The 17,558-nt window shown below is 35.6% G+C and overlaps 1 protein-coding gene across 1 annotated transcript; it reads right to left on the bottom strand.

The window, feature by feature from the left end:
- Positions 1–8,403: 8,403 nt before the first annotated feature.
- LOC131662120 (transcription factor MYB3R-3-like) lies at positions 8,404–17,127 on the bottom strand. The gene is made up of 9 exons (XM_058931817.1): positions 16,971–17,127; positions 16,436–16,596; positions 16,194–16,245; positions 15,955–16,012; positions 13,802–13,896; positions 13,618–13,721; positions 13,231–13,359; positions 11,742–12,826; positions 8,404–9,329 (listed from the first exon to the last, which is right to left on the bottom strand). Exons 2-8 carry the CDS (start codon positions 16,579–16,581, stop codon positions 11,752–11,754), a joined length of 1,659 nt encoding a protein of 552 aa, XP_058787800.1. The 5' UTR covers positions 16,582–16,596; positions 16,971–17,127; the 3' UTR covers positions 8,404–9,329; positions 11,742–11,751.
- Positions 17,128–17,558: the final 431 nt, after the last annotated feature.

A 17,558-nucleotide genomic window follows, 5' to 3' on the forward strand; every position in this document is an offset into this window, starting at 1 on the left:
GGTAGTCCTATGACATGAATCCTAGTGATTAGTTGATTGATTGCGAAATGTGTGTATTCATATATGTTTGGCAAATGTGAATTAACATGAGATAGTATGGTTACTAGTGTTAATTGGATTTTCTAAATCATATTTGATTATTTGCCTTTATATATGAATGATATCTATGTGTTGTGAATGTTGTGTACAATTTGATATATAATTCATAGAGTTGAATTATTTTTTATATGCGTAAGTTAAGATTGATGAGATAATCTTAATTGCATAGTTGGTTGGTAATTGTACATTCTAGATATTGAATCGGAAAGCGGTGAAACTTTGGGTTCACATTGAGGTACCACATGCATAGTGTCACATATCTTGCATTGAGTCACATTAGAGTTATGTGATAATTGAATATGTGAAATTGATGTTGTTGTGATACGTGTATGAGCTTGATAATTGAAATGGGTGATGTTTGGATACATACTTGGTTTAATGTGTGAATATGTGATAATTATAGTTATGTGCATAGTTGGAAAATATCGTACTGAAATTGGAATATCACACTTTTATACTTGTTGAATGCTTAATATATGTGAATATATGGAATAGTATTATTTTACATGATTAGCAAGGTGTGATAGATTCCTATAATTGTTGATTTAACCATTATATCTTATTATACTTTCTTCATAATGATTTGTATTCTCACCCTTCTGTTTTAATGTTGCCCTCGTTTGGCGACATGCAGGTTCTGGAGTTCGTAGCCCGCGTGTGATCTTAGTCGGAGTTTCTTCCGAGTTATTTGGAGATTAGGTAGTGAGTCGATGCTCTGGTCATGTAACACTGGGTAGACTAGTTATTTGAACTCATGTTTCTATTCGATTATGTATTACGTTTGATTTGAGAACCTGTTATGTTACTACTTGTTGTTTGATAGGCTCTTAAGCCAAATATTCTGAATTATGTTTTAATTTATGTTGATATGATTATTGAGACTTGATCATGGTATGGGACATGGATCATTTTATGAAACACATGAGTATTTAGTAGTTTCCGCTGTGAATGCATATTCTGGATAAAATATGATTAATTGAGAAGTGTTATTTGAAATGGTCAGGTGTATTGTATATTGTAAGTAAATGCTGTCGGTTTTTAAAGGCTTTTAGTTTTTGAAAACATCGATGTGACGCCCTTTTGTTATATGCATGCTTATTCTCTGATTATATGCTTATTTATTTTGGGGTATAAAAGGGGTGTTACATTAGTGGTATCATATCCTGGTCGACCAGTTGATCAATAGTCGTTAATGTTTTCTAATCATGTTGTATTTGATTTGTGTATCTGACACGATCAATACTGTTTGTCTGGTTGTTTGGCTGTTTAGGACGATGGTTGCAGGAAGGAATGGTGACATTAATGTCGGAGCGGTAACGAGGTGGATTGGTGTCATTGGACAAGCGTCGCACGAGAGTGCAGGTAATGGAGAACAGGATGAGTTACGTGCTTTTGAAGACTTTCGAAGGTGCAATCCGCCGATCTTTGAAGGAAAGTATGGACCAGACAAAGCACATGCATGGATGAGAGAAATGGAGAAGATCTTTCAAGTCATGAGTTGTACTGATGTACAGAAGGTATGGTTTGGTACTCACATACTGACGAAAGGAGCTGAGGATTGGTGGAGTAATATTGTGCGGAGATTTGATGAGGAAGGTATTGAAGTTACTTGGAATCTTTTCCGTGATGCATTTTTGGAAAACTATTTTCTAGAAGATGTGCATGGAAAGAAAGAAGTGAGAGTTCTGGAATTGAAGCGAGGAAGAGAACAATTATGTGGGAAACCGTATGATGACGTGAGGAAACAATCTGGTTTTAGCAAGAAGCCAAGTGGGGGAGGAGATTCTACTTCGATTAAGTGCTGCAGGTGTGGCGATACGGGTCACAAAACGGTTGATTGTGGAGTTGGTTCGAGTAGGATTTGCGACAGTTGTGGTGAGCAATGACACAATTGTGCCATGTGTAACAAGCCAAAGAAGGAGCGAGCAGAATGGAAAGTGATTGCGTTGTCTGGTGTTGAGACCATTGCTAAGGATGAGCTAATCTGAGGTACGTGTTTTATTATTGATAATGATGCGATGCATTCTTTCATTTCTTTGGATTATGCTAGGAGTTTGGATCTTGATTTATCTGTATACGTAAAAGTATGGTTATTGATACACTTGCTATGAGTTTTGTCCTACTTCTTTGTGTGTTGAATTATCCGTTGAGCATCTTTGGTAGATATCTTGGAATTGATTTAGTACAAGTTCTGAAGGGAAGATATTGTAGTTTTGTAATGGAGGTTTATGTTTCATTATGATTGTCGACTGTCTATTGACAAATTGAGGACTTGATCACCCTTAATCTATTGTTGATAGGAGACGAGATCGTATTGGACGAGATAGACTTGTCTTACTAATTTGGTAGTGTGTAAAACGACTAGGAAGAAGTTGAAGGGTCAAGTTGAGGAGTTATATGAGAAGAGGTTCAATTGTCTGAGTGTATAGTCATAAAGTCGCGCCTGTTTTGTCGAGTAAGAAGAAAATAAGGTTCTATGAGGTAATGTTTTGAGGATGTTTTGATATTAAGAGTGACAAGGAACATGCTGAACATTAAGGATTGTGTTGCCAATGTTGAAAGGGAAGGGGGTTAATTTCTGAATGTGAGCTTTGGTTAAAGGAAAAGGGTTTCTTTAGGTTTGTGATTTTGAGCTGAAGTGTATTGATGCATAATCGACAAGTGGTGGCTTATGCTTAAAGGTATCTGAGAATTCGTGAAAGGAATTATTCGATGTATGAATGGATGTCATCTGCCGTTGGGTTGTTTTGAAACTTAAGAGGCATTATTGTTTGGATCGAGATTTGAGGTGTGTAGTGACTACAAGAGTTGAATATGAAGTAAACAAGATGAGTAGACTTTTGAAGGATTATAATTTTGGTTGAACTACCCTTTTGTTATATGCATGCTTATTCTCTGATTATATGCTTATTTATTTTGGGGTATAAAAGGGGTGTTACAACTGCTACCATACGAGGTTTCCAGTGGTCATATTTAGAGCCATCCAGGATAGGTGGTCTGTTTCCAAACACTAACAGTTCCTTCTCCATAGTACCAGAATTTTGTTATCCCTATATCTCACCCAGATGTAAACAGGCAGGGTGCCTGCTCTGATGCCAATTGAAAATTCTAGTAATACACGCTCGATGTCAAACTGGATGTTATGACATCCACAATTACGCAGCACAGACAATAATAACAAACAGCATAAAACAGTAAAGAACACACAGAATTGTTTACCCAGCTCGATTCAAACAACCTACTATGGGGGCTACAAAGCCAGGGATGAAGTCCACTATTAGCAGTATCAATTCAGAGCTAAACTCCCAGTTTACAACTCCTCACTTAATCACTACCCAATGACCCTTCTACCTAGGTTCTACCTAGATATGGAATATCTCCATTCCACTCCCCCTCAATCACAGCAGTGATAACACATACACAATAAACAATTACAAATAGAAGACACACTTCAAAAACACACCTTGATCTGCTTAAAAGCTTCAATCAAGAGACACACACTCGTGCTTAAAAGCTTAGAGTGACACAACTAAAACACGAACTAATTCCAACGCAATCATCAAAGATAATAGTGTGGATCACAAGAGACAGTTACAGAACAGCCGTTCTTCACAATACACAATCTTTTGTCTGCGTTCCAAATTAGGATTGCAGTTCTTTTAATATGCAGTCTTGGGCCTTGGGCTTTTTTAGAAACACATTAGGGTTAACAAAGTTAACCTAATTCACACGCCAAATGTCTGTTACACAATGTGTTATCAGTAGGATCTTCTGAACGAAATTTGCAGCACTCAATAAAAAGTTTCCTAAACAGATAAAAGTGATAAATCAGGAAACACAATTAATAAAAACTAATAGCTCCTGCTGTCACACATGAATGTCATGACATCGATCATGACATTCATTACAAAACCTGTATTAGCTCCACACATAAATGAAACCTGCATATACACAATCAACCAGGTATGTTTTATCAATAATGCAGCCAACATGCAAAACACCTTCAAATTACTAGACTATACTAGCCTTAAAACCTTTGGTTTCTCATGTTCTCCACATATCAGTCCCTACAATAAAAACAAATTACAATTAAGGAGTGCTGAATGTTTTTACCTAGGTATCTCTCCACATCACAAAGGTTTTAAGTGTTTAAGTAGGGAAGGAAGAATTTACATTTCAAAATATGTGGTTTTTAATGAAACACAGTTTCCCTATAGCAGTTTCACAAAGTCTTCCTCAGAAACAAGTACAGTTGGACCCTCTAAATCTAATCTCATACCTATCACTATTGGTCTCAGTTTTGGACAGCTTGTACATCAAACCCCTCAACCTATTGAGGTGCCAAACACACCTACTACTGTAATAGGACAAAGTTATGTTATGCCAGCCCATCATGAACAGTCTGTAACTCAAGACCATAGTCAATCTAGTGCCCAACATGATACTCACATATCCACAAGATCCTTAGAAAACACTTTACAAAGTGAATCTATTATTGTTCCCTCCTCTCAAATAAATGTATCCTCTAATGATCACTCAAACATAAGTGTTCCTAACTCTTCATCTGTGTATATTCCTAATCCTCAAACAGATAACTCCTTATCTGTCTCCTTCCATGAGCACCAACCCTCATCTAGTCTTGTTGTTAATCAACATGCCATGCTTACCAGAGGTAAGACTGGCAACTCTAAACCAAAAGCTTACCTTGCCTATACTGAACCTTCTACAGTCAAGCAAGCTCTGGCTCAACCAAAATGGCTTAAGGCTATGAAGCAAGAGTATAATGTTCTTCTAGACAACAACACTTGGACACTCACAACTTTACCTCCTCACAGAAAAGTCGTAGTTTGTAGGTGGGTGTTTAGAATAAAAGAAAACTCTGATGGCCTCCTAAATAAGTTCAAAGTCAGACTTGTGGAAAAAGGCTTTCATCAATAATATGGATTTGACTTCCATGAAACATTCTCCCCAGTAGTAAAACCAGCCACAATAAAGGTCATCATTACTTTGGCCTTAACTTACAAGTGGGAAATACAAAAAATAGACATAAATAACGCCTTTTTAAATGGACCTCTTCATGAAGAAGCCTATATGCAACAACCACTAGGATTTGAACACTCCAACAAAGCTCTTGTATGCAACCTCAATAGAGCTCTATATGGTCTCAAGCAGGCTCGAAGGTCCTGGTATGAAAAACTCAATCAAGCTCTCTTTCACTTTGGTTTCAAGGCTAATAAGTGAGATCATTCTCTGTGCACTTATAGTCACCAAGGTATTGTGCTCTATGATTTTGTTTATGTTGATGATATTATAATCACATGGTCATCCTCTACTCGTATTCATCAATTGATTAATAAACTTCACCAACAGTTTTCCCTAAAACAGTTAGGCAAACCTGAATATTTTCTTGGCTTAGAAGTTAAATATCAGTCTAATTGAGCTCGTATTCTGTCAGAGATCTCCTCTCAAGGGTAAATATGGAAGAAGTAAATGGAGTACATTCTCCTATGTTGAGTCACAATAAACCCAACAAATTTGACACTGATCTTATGCAGGACCCTATACTATACATGTCTGTTGTGGGAGCCTTACAGTATGTGACACTAACAAGACCATAAATAGCCTTTTGTGTTAACAAAGTCTGCCAGTTTGTGCCCAGTCCCCTTGATAGTCACTGGTGTCTTGTAAAGAGGATTCTCAGATACCTAAGTGGCACTTCCACACATGGGCCACTGCTATCTCCAGCTAATCCTAGTCAATCTTTGTCTCTAAGAGCCTATAGTGATTCTGACTGGGCCAATGATCTTGATGATAAGAGATCCACATCTAGAGCATGTATTTTTATAGGTCCTAACCTGATATCTTGGAGCTCTAAGAAACAATCACTGGTAGCAAGATCAAGTGCTGAGGCTGAGTACAGGGCCCTTGCTCATACTACTTCTGAACTTCTGTGATTAGAATCTCTTCTTACTGAATTAAAAGTCAAATATATTTCACCTACTCTGCTTTGTGATAATTTGAGTGCAATTCTTCTATCCCATAACCCTATTCTGCATGCAAGAACAAAACAAGTGGAGCTAGATATACACTTTGTAAGAGAAAAGGGTAATGGCTAACAAACTGAAAAATTCAACATGTTCCAGCTACTGCACAGTTAGCTGACATAATGACAAAGCCTCTATCTACAACTGCTTTTTAGGATCTCATAAACAAGCTCAAAGTTGTGTTAGTCTCACCACCGTGATCTTGTGTGGGATTATTAGATGTATTATAGCCTTTTGTATGTGTTGGCTTAGTCAACTCTCTCTTTTGTATAATAGGTTGTTAGAGTTTGTTATTAGTTGTTACAAGTAGTTATGCTAAGCTGGATTCTAAATGAATTATAAGCCACTCATATATAGTGAGCTATCACATTGTACAAACAATTCACATAATACAAACACACTGTGTAGAAAAGTGCAGAGCACTTTCAACTTCAATAAGCAATGTTGAGGAAGCAAAATTGGAAACACTTATCCAACTCAGATTCTATGATTTCTTGAGTCTTCAAAGCATAATATTTTCATCAAGGAAACTTCTTAGGTTCCCACTGGTAGTCATAATCTAGCTATATTTGACTTAGTATATGACTTCTCGAATAATGTTGGAGGAAGGACGTTGTTGGAAGATTAGTGTTGTCTCTTTTATTCACATCTTGTAAGATGCTTGACTTCGTGGTGAGTATAATTCACATATCCACACACCCCCTCCTACTTATTCCTATTATATAATAGTGAAATAACTCATATTATTACAGGTAACTAGAATGAATCACTTATTAGATCTATTTTTGCTTACAAAGATGTGACTAAAATTTTAAAGATTTATTTTTGAGATTACATAAATCAAATGATATCATGATATCATATGAAGGTTTGATAGCACATGAAGTGGATATAGAGTGTGTGTCAATAGTTTGATAAATAACGTTTGTGTAATATATTTATTCCACCAAAAGTCAACTTTTTTATGGACACTAAGAAGGAGTTGCCTCCCGCAACGGGAAAATCTTTGGAACAAATGTTTAGATTGTCATTTAGCTTGTGTTTCTTATGGTCGAGATATTGAAAACTCTTGGTATCTTTTTCTTTGTTTGCCCTAATAGTGTAATGTGTTGGCCGAATATTTCTCTTTGGTTGCCCTTGCATAACCTAAGTCTTAAGTCATTTTATTGATGATTAGTTGTTTGTGTTTTCTATGATAATATGGAGTATTTAGAAAAAGAGAAATCCAAAGCTTTGAAATGACAAATACCGTCCCGTTCAAGGTTGTAATTATTCGAGAACATGTTGGCTGAGCTCACGAAGACATGCTCACAAGAATCAAATGATTCAAATTGAATTAAATTCTCTATCAAGTATTCATTGGAAACCTCTCCCTCTAGTACTTTGAAATATAATTTAGATGGTGCGACATTTCAATATCAAGTTTTCTTTTCTTTTCTTTTTTTACAGAATATCAAGTTTTCTTAGATATTGAATTGTGTGTGAGAGATGTTTGTGGTTATTTTGTTAGGGCTAGAACAGATTGGTGTCATAAATCTTCAAACAATAGAGTGTGAGCTTTGTAGTTCGTATAAGTAAATTTTTCTTTATAGCCCTCCCATCTTTCTTGGTCATCCGTAGCGAAAATACTTAAATGCCCATATATTTCGGAGATGAATCTCCGAAATTTAAAAAAAGAGGTGTTTTCAGATATACATCTCCGAAATCACCTTCTTTTTTTTCTAAATAAAAGGTGTTTTCGGAGATGTATTTCCGAAAACACCTTTTTTTCATAAAAAATGTGAGTTCGGAGATGCATATCCGAAAACACCTCTTTTTTAAATTTCGAAGATGCATCTCCGAAATATTGTCTGATGAAAAAACCGTCTTCTGTTTTCCAATCCTACCTTGCAATGCTACTTCCAAAAACCTCTTTTGTTTTCTTCTCCGTTGATTCTAACTTGTTCGTTCTCACTCATTGTTCTTGCTCAAGGTTACGATTTCCAACTCCATATTTTTGCATTGCTGTTAATTTTTTTATCAATTTATGTTCCCAATTTCTTTTAGTGTTCACAGTTTTTTATTTTTATTTTTGTTTACAATCTTGTGTTCCCAATTTTATTTTAGTTTACTGTTGAATTGATTTGATAGGAAAAAGGTAGTATAATGGCTGAAGAAATGGATAAATCTGCTGATGATGAACAAGGTAGTAATTGCAAGAGAAAATTAAATCATGAGTTTTCTATGATTGGTGAGTAATTGCAAGGTAAGATTGGAAGGATTCTATGGCGATTAAGCTGGAGGAGTTACTGATGAGTAATTTGGATTCGATTTTGCAATCAGGAAGATTGTTGATTTAGGTTACAGTCTGAAACAGCTCTTTCGAGGAATGGGTGTTTTCGAAAATACATCTTCGAATTTTGAAAAACGAGAGAAAAAAATGACTTTGGAGATGCATCTCCGAAACAGGAGTAATTTTAGGTTTTCAGCCGGAATTCTCCCCGTAAGGGGGTCTGCAAAGAAACTCTCTCGTATAATGCACTACAATGGATTGTGACAATAGAGATATTTTAAAGAGACAGAACTACTTCAATGTTATTTTTACTAAGCAATAAGCTAATAAAAGTACTCATCCTCAACAATTTTATTTTATTTTACTTTTTTTATTAGTATTTTAATTTCACAACACAATCAGCATTGCTGTCACTTAAACCTCATCCTAATTTGTTGAAACTGGCCCATGTGACCAAAATCATTCTCCTATAAATAATAATAAATCCTCAAATAAAAACCATAAAAACTCAAAAAGTTAAAAACTTCTACAATTTCATAAGCAATACCTTTAGCTGATTATCACAGTATTTTCTGCACTAAACTAACATTCATCTGCTTAAGGCTGTAAATTATTCAGTAAGTAATCTTAAAACAATGATCAAAATTTAAGATTTATTTTTCCTAACATGTAACTGTACAGAAATAATTAATATATCTATAAACAAGTAAATGGAATTTATCAATCCTTATTCTACACATAGTAGACACCTACTGTTGTTGAATTATGTTGATATATGTGATGGAAACAAATGCGCCAACTCTCGAGTCATTTTAACTCTGCAATCTGAATTAACTTGCCAAAAAGTGGGGAACTTTGTCTATCAATTTAGAGAAACAATCAGCCAGCTTCAACAGCAAGTCCGGCCATAATCCCTGCATCAATTCAGAACAGTTATTACTTCTCATAACAGCTAAAGTCATAAATTTATCACACAAAAAAAAAATGCAAGAAGAATATAGTATCTCCTGCTGAATGAAATACAACAAGCATTAGCAGATAGCAGAAGAATGCAGGCATTTGTATTCTATCAGTTATGTGACTTATGTCATATTTATGTGTGCCCGTAGATCGATGATTCATACCACAAGATGCCGTGAAAAGATCCAATCCTTAAATGAAATTCCCCTACTATATGTATTTCGAAATTCCCCCACTACTCAATGTCACAATTTGGTTTTGAAAAGATCCGATCCTTACGAAGATATGACATTTGATTATCGGATCGGAGACAAATGTGGAGGATTATGGAAATACATGAGATGGAATGACTGAGGTCTGTAAAGAGAGAACCTAGAATAAATTCTTAAATGAAATTATTCTCCCACTACTTAATGTCACGATTTGGTTTTGAGAAGACTTGATCCTTACGGAGTACTCTCACCCCATAGCATTCTTGTCACGATTTGGTTTTGAAAAGACTTGATCCTTACGGAGTATTCTCACCCCATAGCATTCTTCTTGTTGTTCCTAGCATTCACTATCGTCATAGCCACCGGGTATAACTTTTTTTAGTCATCACCATCTTTCGCCCTCCTTTGTAATCTAAGACATTCCACCTTTGTCAATTTGACATCACCATCTAGCACTTCCTCATCCCCATAACATAACACCACCCTTCACCACCACTACAGCCGACAACCTGAACAATTATTGTAATTGCATTGATCTATTCACCACCCAACATGACCACCATTGCCACTCAACACCTTCATCCATCGTTCTCATCGCGCCTGCCACAATACAACACCATCCACGTCTACTACTCAATATCTCAACCACTGTCAGCTTACACCCTCCACTATAGTTGTCTTCACCATTGTTATTGCCAAACACCCTCCGCTACCACCACCATCACAACTAGGCACTAACGCTCTCCACATAGCCGCAGTTGATGCTTCCACTGCAACACAACACCACCATTGAGGCCGCTGCAATCCAACCCTCTACCACTGCTACAAGCCACTATAGTTATTGGCGCCGCTGATGAGGTTCCCTAACACCCTCCACTGGTGGCATCAACTGTTGTCAGCATCCAAAATCATCTATGACTGATATCGTCAATCAACACACTCCACTAAGGCCTTTAGACTCCTTTCACCGTTAGACTCTTTTCAGTAATGAGTCAGTCAACACTTTCCATGTCTAATAATAAGAATGAGCTTTGACAAAGTAGGTCACAATGGTTAGGTTTGTCTGGATAATTTTCACAGTAGCTATGGCCTATCGGAGATGTCACGACAATTATTGCCAGAGGCAACCTAAGAACTAAGGTTTAGAAGCCAACTTGAATTCGTTGGCTTGCTTGAGGGAAACCTTCCTAAGCACTCAATTATATAAGTACTCACATTTCAATGCAACCCCACGTATCTAAATCCCTAAAATTTAGGGAAATTTAACTGGTTAAGCATATTTAGAATGAAATTCAAATTCTAGCTTTGTTTAAGTTTCTTGTTAAGTTTAAAGCCATATGAGCAAATAAAATAGACTAATGTTGAAGAAAATAATTGCAAATTTCACATATACACACATATTCAAAATGCTCAAAACAACAAGGTTGAATAGTACCACAGTAATATAGGTAATCCAAAATGCTCAAAAGAAAGTTGAATAGTAACTTTAAAAGAACAAGATATTTTTCACCCTAAAGCTCTCTCTGTAGTATTTTGATTACACGCTTTTTCAAACACAACTTGAGCCAATGCAATTAAACCTGTGAATAGAGTTTTATTCACTGCCTAACTCAACAAACTTCAGCATCTAGAAGGTTCTCAGTGCCCAAGAAGCTAAAGCAGTTAGTTAGACTCTGCCAGCCTGGCACCAGAAAGTTAGGCTCTGCCAGCCTGACACCATAAAGTTAGGCTCAGCCAGCCTGGCGCCAGTCAGTTAGGCTCTGCCAGCCTGTTCATGTGCAACGTGGCACTGACAGTTATAAACTGTCTTAGAGTTAGTTTAGGGAGTATATGTCAACTCCAATGTGAATGTAGGAATTGATTTGAATAACTGATTTTACAATTCTCTCTATTTTCTATCATTCATATTACAATTAAGCATTGTGTTTCACATGAAAGACGGTAATAGGAATGTAACTCTCCGACAAAAGAAGTAATGCAATACAAATGATATTGCTTTGTCTACTACCACAGACATCATTGATAACTTGATATAGAAATAATATCTTTTAAGTAACCAGAAAGAGATAATCATATCAAATAAGAATATGATGCCATGTAGCTTAAGCAGAAAAACAATGATACATTTAAAGAGGAATATTAGCAAAAACTTACAATGTGTGCACTATGTCACTACCAATTTTCTTTCATGCAGACAATCATCATTCTTCTCTTTATCAAACGCAAACTCAAGTTGTTTCTCCACAGATTTGACTACTGCTGTTCGTTTGGTTCTTAACCTGTATGGTGGAGATGCATTGAATGCCTTATTATCAAGAATAACACTATTATTGTCACGGCTTGCGGGACTCTTGGACAACACCCGAGCTTCAGAACCAGAAGTATTCTTGGTTCTATCTGGTTCATTTGAAGCATGTGAATCAACATTGACTTTTAAAACTTTACTAGGAGAAGTGAGTAGTTGGACCCCGGTTCTTCTCCGCCTATATATGGAAGGAGTATTTGGATAAGTATCAGCAGCCTTTCTCAATATTGATTCAGGGGTCTCCGTACATAATTCACTATCCCTCGCACGAGGTGGAGTGATGAAACCCATGGATGGCAACTTAGAACTGTAATCATTCTGCATGCAGAGGATACTTAAATGAAGAGAATCTAAAGGAACTGAACCAGCTAAAACTGGTGGCTCGTAACACAAAGAACCGCAATTCTGATTTTCTTGAGCGGATGTCCTGATTAACCTGCTACTACTATTGCTCATTTTACCATTGCTTAAACAATGCCGAGTTATTAAGTTTCCATTGAGTGCGGAATTCTCATTATTTGGCCCATAAGTTGTTCCAAAATTAGCTCTTGATATATGTTCCGAGTTTCCACAGTTAAGATCAACATTGGATGGTCCAGGCTTGCATTCTACACAGTCAGAATCAGCAGATTCATTTCCTGGGACACTTGAAGAGTCACCAACTTCTCTAACTGTCCCTGAAGACTCAAACTGATTCTTGCCACTGTCATCATGCTTACTAATGGCTGTAGTTTCAGAGGATGTTTCAACAGCTACATTTAATTCTATATTAGATGAAACAGGTAGTGTTTTAGTAGTAGAACGTCTAAGTGTATCTTTGGCAGCATATATTGGATTGTTTTTAGGAACTGGTGGAAGTTTTCCTGTGGCTAAGTAAAAGTCCAACTTCTTCTTCAAAGAACTATTCCAATGGTTCTTTATTGCATTATCAGTCCTGCAGCAGAAAATTCGTGAAGATGAATGTTAACAATTTGTTAAATATAAATAAAACGGCATGCCACTTCACATCACAAAACATATCAAAACTTGCTCACAGAGGTTGTATGCCTAACCTGTTGTCCAGTATTTTTTTTTTCCTAATTATCTAAATATTTCTCCATTTATTAATAAAAAATTTAAGTATAAATTATTAAGAGAGATCAAGACAGCTAAATCCAAATACCACCACTTCTACCAAAGTAGCAGAAGAAAATAAAATCATGTGGAAAGTTTATGGTGGACGCTAATCAAAGATGATAACTTCACAAATACCATGGTAATGGAAAGATCTCATTCCATGGCTTTAGCTATGACGTCAATTTCCTTTACAACAACTAAATAGTTAGTGAGAAAGCATACCTTCCAGGAAGGACCTTAGCTATTTCAGCCCATTTGTTCCCATGTATATGATGAGCATTCATCAAGGCTAGTTCCTCTTCCAAAGTCCAAGCATCCTTCTTTATTCCAGGATTAAGATGATTGTGCCACCTGAAAACATTGGAAAAGGAAAAACCAGTATGACTTGAGTTGTAAATATTTAAAAGCAAGTTATACTAATTTAGTCATCAATTTAAAATTGTAACATTGAGATTTTTTTGAAGATCTTCAGAAGTTGATGGTGATGTGTAAGAAACAGATCTACAATTTATGTTTAATGATATGGAAAATAGCATGTTTTACCAGTAAAAAGAGTATTTAAAAAAGATGCACAAATAATAAATATGACTCAAACTTTGGCTAACCTACCTCTCTCGACACTGTTTCCCTATTCGACCAGGCAAAGACTTGGCAATCAAGGACCATTTTGTAGGGCCGTATTTTGATACCAGTTCAACTATTTTATCATCCTCCTGTAAGCCAAGCAAGAGAAGTTAGGGTTTGAACAAAACTGTATAAAAATTTGGAAAGAAGAAGAGGCCTAGGTTTTAACCTCCTGCGTCCATGGTCCTTTAACTAGATCTGGATTGAGAACCTTTTGCCATCTGTGCAGACATTGAACTTCTGATCTATCAGGAAAAAACTCGGCTGCAATCCACATTTAAAACCGGTGTCATAGAATGAGCATGTTGTCAAAGCACTTGGGATTGAGGCACACGGACTAATTACTATGTTCAAACACATAATGATTCTCCGTCACAGAACAAATTAAAACAAATATTATAACGAGCGTAAATAAAAGTTTGAAGTTCTAATTTTAGTGGCTTCCATTCTAAGTTTTCTGTATCCTAAAGAAATAAAACTAAAAAAAAGTATTCCTCAAGCCTATAAGAAAACTATCCTAAAGAAATAAAACTAAAAAAAAGTATTCCTCAAGCCTATAAGAAAACTATATATAACAGCATAACAATTTCATAACAATATTTTCATATAACAGCATAATAATTTAATAATGATATATAATCTCTGGCTCCACCCTTGTACAAAGAAAACTATAAATAATAATGAAATAATTTTTATATAACAGCATAACAATAATTTTCATATAACAGCATAACAATTTCATAACAATAATCTCTGACCTTTAAGCAAGAATTAGATATCTCTTGCTAAACAGTAGTCCAATTAGTGTCTTTTATTTTAATTTAAAACGCAACTTGTGTGCTTTCAGATCTTGTATATGCTCCATTTCTAGTTTACCATTTATTTTTTCTTTCAACTTTCCAAACATGTTTATAGTATTATGAAAAGCATATTCTCCATTGTCCGGTATTATCTTGGATCTCATAATCTCATTACACAAATTAAATTAGTGATTCATTTTTCTCTCCTAGACTTTTCCATACCTTTATTATCCATTTCAATCGTTTGGCCATTATCCATCCTTTCTGATGCTTGACACACCTTAAATTCTTGAATTCACCACCATGAAGTTTTACCCCTTAGCATAAAACTTGATTGGCAGAGTGTCTCTTGCTACCTTCCTTATCCTTGTAGCCAGCTCGTTCCACGTTTTTATAGCACTTCTTCCTATTTTTTTTCCCCCTTTTTAGCTCACAACTGTCATTAAACGCTTCCTTTTTCATCATCCATTTACATCATTTGATCCTTGAAACCCCATCTCGATCATTTCTATCTACTATTATCTTGACCTAAAAATCCAAAATGAAGACCTTGTTGTGGATAAGCCACCTTTTCCTCGGAATAACTATACAGTTCATCATGAGGAACTTTGCAAAACAAAGCTTATTGTGCTCTTAATGTATTTTAGTTAGTTAAATTAGTTTAACGATCTCCGATCTTTATAATTCAGTTCAAACATACATTTCAATTGTAAATTGTTAAGACAAAACTTCTTAAGTATTGATCCTCATTGTGTACTAACCTGTGCATTTTAGTGAAATTTAGACAAGACAAGACCGGTACCGAAAAGCTTCAAGAAACCATGAAACGTTAAAAGAAGTCCAAAGTATGTGATCAATGAGTATCCTCATTTCTATGATACTCCACATAAGATGAATCGAGATCAACATTCATGAGTTAGCTTTGAGTGAAATTACACACAAAGCCAGATTAGCTTACTAGGTGTAGCTAGGGAGTGGTTAAAGTAAGGTTACTACTTACTAGTATCTCCTTGATACACAAATAGAAAATCTCACAGGCGGTAAAGACAGATGTAACCCAACTATTTTGGGTGAACTACTATAAAGACGGTGTGTGTTGCTTCTATCCCTATATCTCTGCATTAAAACATCGTTTCTGCATTATTACTCACAAGTCAAGTTCATTTTGAGAGGCATCTGTTCATAACCAGTATCTTCTGTTGTAACAACATTTAAAAAAAAAACTTTTTTTACATGATTTAAAATACTCTAAAAGCATTGATATTGTAAAATTGTGACTATACTCTGTTTGCATTTGGATTCGGTTATAGATACACATATAATATAACCTTTCTAACATTATATCTGATTCAAGTTTGTCCTCAATTCAAACCCTTACCCCATCCCCGTGACACGTGTTTGTTCAATTCATAAATTTGTAATTTGTAAATTGCATACAAAGATCATCATCGCATAATTATTGAACCAGATGTATCCACAGAAAAAAACAATGTAGTAATAATAAGTTGTGTCAAGGAGTTACCTATTTTCTTCCAATGCTTTCCATTAAAAGCTGCAACAGCATTCCTTAATGTCTCATCCTACAGTACATTGGATAACAGAATAAGAACAATTAATATTAACTTACATACAAGCAGAGATAAACAGTAATTGTCAGGGACAAACGTAATGACATATCAAATTGAACTGAATTCCCAATTCAATCAGCTTTGCTAACAAGGAAGAAAAGAAAACAGGTGTTCCCAATAAGCAAAGACTAACCTCCTCTGCTGTCCAACCACCCTTGGCACGCCTTATAGGACCGGTTGTCCTCCTGTACAAACATATCATATGGTGTAAGTCAACACACAAACGCCACAAAAGATTCGTGAAAAATGAGCAAACTACTATTGCAGAATGTGAAATTAAGCCAATAGCAGATTAGTATTGCAACATAGCGATCATAATCCATGATTAGTATTGCAATGACAAAAAAAAAAAGTGAACAACTTAACGAACGTTACCGATGTGAGGGCGACGGTGGGCTACATATCCCTGGAGACTTATGAACTACACTGCCACTGCCACTGCCTTCAGACGCAGAGGAGCAAGAAGCAACAGTTGATTGCTTATTCTCCAAACAATACTCCTCTGATTTCACCTCAGCCATAGCCTCTTTACAAACCTTCAATAAAACAAAACCCAAAATCCTCATTCACCAATCCATACAAATATCCATATAAAAAAAAAAATCCAATCTAATACCAAAACCATCAAAAACCCTAAAAATTGCTAAATTTCCAAACTTTTGCAGTGAAATACAAACACAAACCAAAACCAGATCTCAAAACACACAATCAGATCAAAACCTTCACCCAAACCAAACCAAAAACAAACAAAAAAACCGTTTTTTCCCCAAACCAAATCAAACCCCTTCATTCAACCAATAAAAAAACGCAGAAAACAATCAAATCAATACGAAAAACCCTGAATTTGGAAGAGTGAAATCAACAACAAAAAAACAGCACAAATCGTGAAATTCTCGGAACAGTGAAGTACCTATGCTTTTACAGAAGTGGCGGGAATTGAAGTGAAGCTCATAGAACAGAGAGCGAGAGAAAGAGAGAGAAATTGTTCTTCTCTCGTTAAGCTAAGGTTTCGAAAAATCCTCGAACGTTGAATCAATGAAAAATTGAAATTCAATTCTAAATATAAAAATAAAATAAAAAATCGAAACAAAATTTTATTTATTTATTTATATTTTTTAATATATATTTGTGAAAGCGTATAACGTATATACATTTAGCACCGACGTCGCCGTTACTAACCGTTACTATTGTGTGGTGAGTTTTTTGCTCCGTTAGTTAACGGCGGAAATAAACGTTAGGGGAATAAAAGTTTGAAACTCAAACGGCACTCAAGGCGTGACGGCGATAAATGTCGAAGGATTTGGTTATTATAAATCGATGAATCTTGGCCGTTGGATTAAGAGATGTAAGTTTTTCAGGGTTTAAATTAAAAGATGTCAGGTCTTAGAAGGAAACGTTTTAACTAATTAATATTGATGGATTAATTAATATATAGGTTTTTTTTTCTTTGGTTTAAATGTGTTAGGATTGCTATAACGAGTAAAAACATCCTCTTTTT

The sequence above is a fragment of the Vicia villosa genome, linkage group LG3 (genome assembly GCF_029867415.1).
Source record: "Vicia villosa cultivar HV-30 ecotype Madison, WI linkage group LG3, Vvil1.0, whole genome shotgun sequence".
Taxonomy (NCBI): Eukaryota; Viridiplantae; Streptophyta; class Magnoliopsida; order Fabales; family Fabaceae; genus Vicia; species Vicia villosa.

What these genes read in the sequence shown, in the direction of transcription:
- LOC131662120 (XM_058931817.1), bottom strand. Translation starts at nt 16,581, where the DNA reads ATGGCTGAGGTGAAATCAGAGGAGTATTGTTTGGAGAATAAGCAATCA. An exon ending in AAGGACCATGGACGCAGGAG is followed by an intron (nt 13,722 to 13,801) that starts GTTAAAACCTAG and finishes CTTGGCTTACAG; the next exon opens with GAGGATGATAAAATAGTTGA. An exon ending in GCTAAGGTCCTTCCTGGAAG is followed by an intron (nt 12,827 to 13,230) that starts GTATGCTTTCTC and finishes TTTCTGCTGCAG; the next exon opens with GACTGATAATGCAATAAAGA.